The sequence below is a fragment of the Myotis lucifugus genome, unplaced genomic scaffold, assembly GCF_000147115.1.
Source record: "Myotis lucifugus unplaced genomic scaffold, Myoluc2.0 scaffold_5545, whole genome shotgun sequence".
In the NCBI taxonomy this organism is placed as follows: Eukaryota; Metazoa; Chordata; class Mammalia; order Chiroptera; family Vespertilionidae; genus Myotis; species Myotis lucifugus.
The window spans coordinates 4,952-9,030 of record NW_005876593.1 but is presented as its reverse complement, the minus strand read 5'-3'; the positions used below and the strand labels follow the sequence as shown (position 1 = coordinate 9,030).

At 58.0% G+C, this 4,079-nt stretch overlaps 1 protein-coding gene across 1 annotated transcript; it reads left to right on the top strand.

Moving 5' to 3' along the window:
- The first annotated feature begins 1,762 nt into the window (after positions 1-1,762).
- Positions 1,763-2,903, top strand: LOC102433574 (cytochrome b-c1 complex subunit Rieske, mitochondrial-like). The gene is given in 4 exon segments (XM_014450963.1): positions 1,763-1,837; positions 1,839-1,917; positions 2,021-2,559; positions 2,561-2,903. Coding segments are annotated over 4 exon segments (750 nt in total). The 5' UTR covers positions 1,763-1,777; the 3' UTR covers positions 2,633-2,903.
- Positions 2,904-4,079: the final 1,176 nt, after the last annotated feature.

Here is a 4,079-nt window from a genome sequence, read left to right as displayed (position 1 = left end):
CCAGATGGTTCTGATGAAAACATGGCAGGTGGTTGGGGCACCATTGGGTTTCGGAGAAGCTGTTCAGGCCTGCGGATGGGGTGGAAGCCGCGGGGGAGGAGGGCGTTTCATAGCAAAGGTGAAGCACCCGTGAGATCGGCCGCCCGGGCTAAAGGGTTTCTCCTAAAAGCCGGCTTACCTGTCCCCGTGGAGCTGTCCGCCAGGCAGGCCTGCCTGTGCCCGCGCCTCCCGCCTGCAGCTCAGCTCACAGTAGCTGCCCAGGTGGTTTGTGAGGCGGGAGCAGAGGGGGTGGGTCCGAGCTGAGAAGGACGGTTCCAGGTGCCCCAGAGCTCACCTTAAACAAAGCAGAACAGGCCGCGGTCTGTTGTGACGCCTTAGTTCTGACAGGTAGAGGGGCTATTGCAACAAGTAGCTGGTTTTGCTGTCGTTGGAGCTGAGTCTGGCCAGCACCTTTGCTATTGGTGCCGGCCGAGGTTCAGGGAGCCCTTTAGAGGGTGATCTCCTTGCTGGCGTTTAATTCCCGGCGCTGGCGATGGTGCAGCCCCGTGAAGTGACCTGCACAGAACGGGGTGGACAGCGAGGCCTTGCCCACAGGTCTCCAGAGGAGCCTGCCCCAGCCCGCTCGCTGGTGTCTCTGTGTTTCCTGTGTGCTGTTCCACGGTTGAGGCCGTGCTACCGTTTTCAGTGTAGAAATGTAGGTACGATGCGTATCTCCTGTGCAATCCCAGGTGATGCTGAGGGAAAGGAGTGCATCTCTGCCCCGTCCCCAGCCTCTGACAGGTTAGCCGCAGGTGGAGGGAGGGAGGTACCTCAGGTGACGTCACTGCCTGTGTCCTGGTTCCCCCGGACACGGCTGGGTTAGCCAGGACCGCGCACCGAGGGATCTTGATGGGTCCCTGTGTGTGAGCACCTGTCGGCTCCCGTCAGCGATGGGCCTGGAGAGCCAGTGGAACTGCAGCTTCTACGAAAATACACTTTATTTGGGAAACAGCACGTTTTCTAAAAGAGAGGTTTTTACTGTTCCACTTTCTAAACAGGGAAACTTGGCAAATGTCCTAAAATGAAAGTACAGTTTGCAAAGAGATTTGCTTCCTGAAACATGCTCAGATGTGATACCAGTAAGTTCATTTTTCCCAGACATTTAAAAATGCTATAGGACAGCGGGATGTGATCTTTAAAAAAATAAAGTAAAAAATGAATGACTTACATCCAAAGTATTACACCGACAGTGATTGTTTCTTCTTTAACAGTCATTTGACATGAGTATCTGGCCTGTGGCCTGCGTGGTGGCCGTTGAGACCCAGCCGTGGGAGGAGAGGCGGGGCCTGCTCCTAGAGGCGTCGCCCCCGCTGCATTGACATGACTGGGACTTGGAGATGTGATGTGACTTTGATGGCTGCTTATTCTGATAAGGGCACCCCTTCCTGCCCACAGGGGTTTCACTTGAAGTTAAAGCAATACTAGTGAGAGATCGCTACGTTTTCTGCAGCTAAAGTTATGCTGCAGGCCCTGGGGGCTGTCTGTTGTCTTGTAATGAGTATTTTGTAAGTTTGTAGCAGCTCTTTCAGGGAACAGACAGAAAGGCAATGAGAGGGTTTACAAGCTGATCTCACACATCAGTGTATGGCAGACTGGGTGCGTGTAGGGTCCCTCTAACCCAGAGAGTGTGGGACGTCACACAGCTGTGGAGCATGTCCCGCACCTTGGGTTCGGGGAGTTTAAAATGTTGCTCACTCAGTGCTAGTCGACCTTCCAACTTGACACCGAGTCGCTGTGAATGCGGACTCCGCGGTGCTCAGTAAGGAGGCCTCCGCGTGCGCAGTGTCTTACGATCCTGAACCAGTGTGGTCGGTCGTGGTGGCTTCATTCCGCTTGTGTTTTGTACACTAGACTGCTCGTTGGCCATTTCTGAGGCCAGTGAGTGGTTTTTCGCATCTTTATAATTTGATTCTTGCTCATGAACTTACACAGGTCTGTTGCCTGGTGTCTAATTGTGCTTCCCCCTCCGTTTGCCTTGCAGCCCCTGCCTCTGTCCGTTACTCCCACACCGACGTCAGAGTGCCCGACTTCTCCGACTACCGCCGCGCCGAGGTGCAGGACAGCACCAAGTCCTCCAAGGAGAGCAGCGAGGCCAGGAAGGGCTTCTCCTACTTGGTGACGGCGACCACGACGGTGGCCACCGCCTACGCCGCCAAGAATGTCGTCTCCCAGTTTGTCTCCAGCATGAGCGCCTCGGCCGACGTGCTGGCCATGTCCAAAATCGAAATCAAGTTGTCCGACATCCCGGAGGGCAAGAACATGGCCTTCAAGTGGAGAGGCAAGCCGCTGTTCGTGCGCCACCGCACCCAGAAGGAGGTGGAGCAGGAGGCCGCCGTGGACGTGTCCCACCTGCGGGACCCGCAGCATGACCTGGAGCGCGTGAAGAAGCCCGAGTGGGTCATCCTGATCGGGGTCTGCACGCACCTCGGCTGCGTGCCCATCGCCAACGCGGGCGACTATGGTGGGTATTACTGCCCTTGCCACGGCTCCCACTATGACGCCTCTGGCAGGATCCGGAAGGGGGCCCGCGCCCCTCAACCTCGAGGTTCCCTACTACGAGTTCACCAGCGACGACGTCGTGGTGGTTGGCTAGGCCCCAGCTCGAGGCGCAGGCTCTTTCGTCCTCGCGTCTCCTCAGAGAAGGTGCCTGAGAGCAGGTGTGTACTCGCGGGGTTGGTTTGTACGAGTGAGGTCTGCGGACAGTGCCCTTGTGATGTTCATGTGAAATGAGCTGAATCTGATTTGAACACCTTCACGCCTTCACCTTAATGAAGAAGCCGCTGTCAGCGCTGTCGGCTGGGAGGCTTGGGGGCGGGCGGTGTCTGATGGTTCCTTCCATTAAAGTCACTGGCTGCTGTACACGATGCTGTGAAGTCTGGCTCGTTTACTGCCTTTGTGTCGGGGCCACGGATTCTGCAGAGCTCGGGGTGTCGGGTTGCGCCAGCTGGTCCTCTCCCGTCCCTTGCGCACGCACACACACACACACACACACACACACACACCTGTGACACTGCTGACTGACCCTGGGAACGTCCTGGACCGGGTGTTCAGCTCCGAGTTGAGCCCCAGCTCCTGCGACCCACCAGGACGTCTGTCCGTCACTGGGGCGTGGGTTAGTAACTAGAATTCTTCAGTTTTAAGAGGTGGTGGCGGGATGTTATCCGAGAGAAGCTTTCCCACATGGGAGTTCAGCCCTGTTGCTTCTTCCCTCCCATCCCCCACCCCCACCTGCACCCGCTCCTGCTGCAGCCCCATTAGAGGCAGGAGTGTGGTGCGCGTACGCCCTGCCCGCTGGCGTTTCTGGAGAGGTTACGTTGCAAGGTGCTGCTTCCAGTTGGATTTGCAGAAACACTTCTCACTGTGAAGTGTGGGTGGGCGCATGCCAGGGTGAACTCGCCTCCCGCCTCCTCCAGTTCCGGGGATGAAACGACCCGGTGACACACCCCTGCGAACGCGCAGCACCCTGCCTGCGGAGTCAGCTACTTGAGGTGTCGTCTGCTGTGGGGCCATGGGTCGTAATACCACTGGGTCCCCTGTGACCACATGTGCATCTAAAACGGGCCTAAGTTCCGTGGTCAGGGCTTCCCGGGGGAGCTGGCCACCAGGGGCTCGGGCTGTAAAAGCAGCAGCAAGGGTATCAGGACATGGCAGTGGCCGCGCTGGTGCCGAAGGCGGTCCAGTCCCCTCTTACCGACTAGAAAGGCAGTGAGCAGGTGCAGCCCACGGGGCACAGGACAGGCTTATGTCTGGTCTCCGGTAAGGACGCCAGGCTCCGATGTGGGGTGTAAACGTCAGAAGTGCCGCGTGCCAGTTCACCCCTTCCTCGCGCTGCACCGGGCGTCGGGAGGGTACGTGGTGCTCGGGGCAGAAAGGCCATCGAGCAGGTGAATCGGGCAGCGCTTCTCGGAGGCAGGAGGGTGGACAGGAAGGACTGAGCCATGTTTCCCGGGCACCCGGGCTCCGCTCAGGCCGGCACGGGCCGTGGTGTTTGAAGCTGATGGAGAACGAGGCTGAACTCCCCTCAGTAAAGGGCTTTCCCG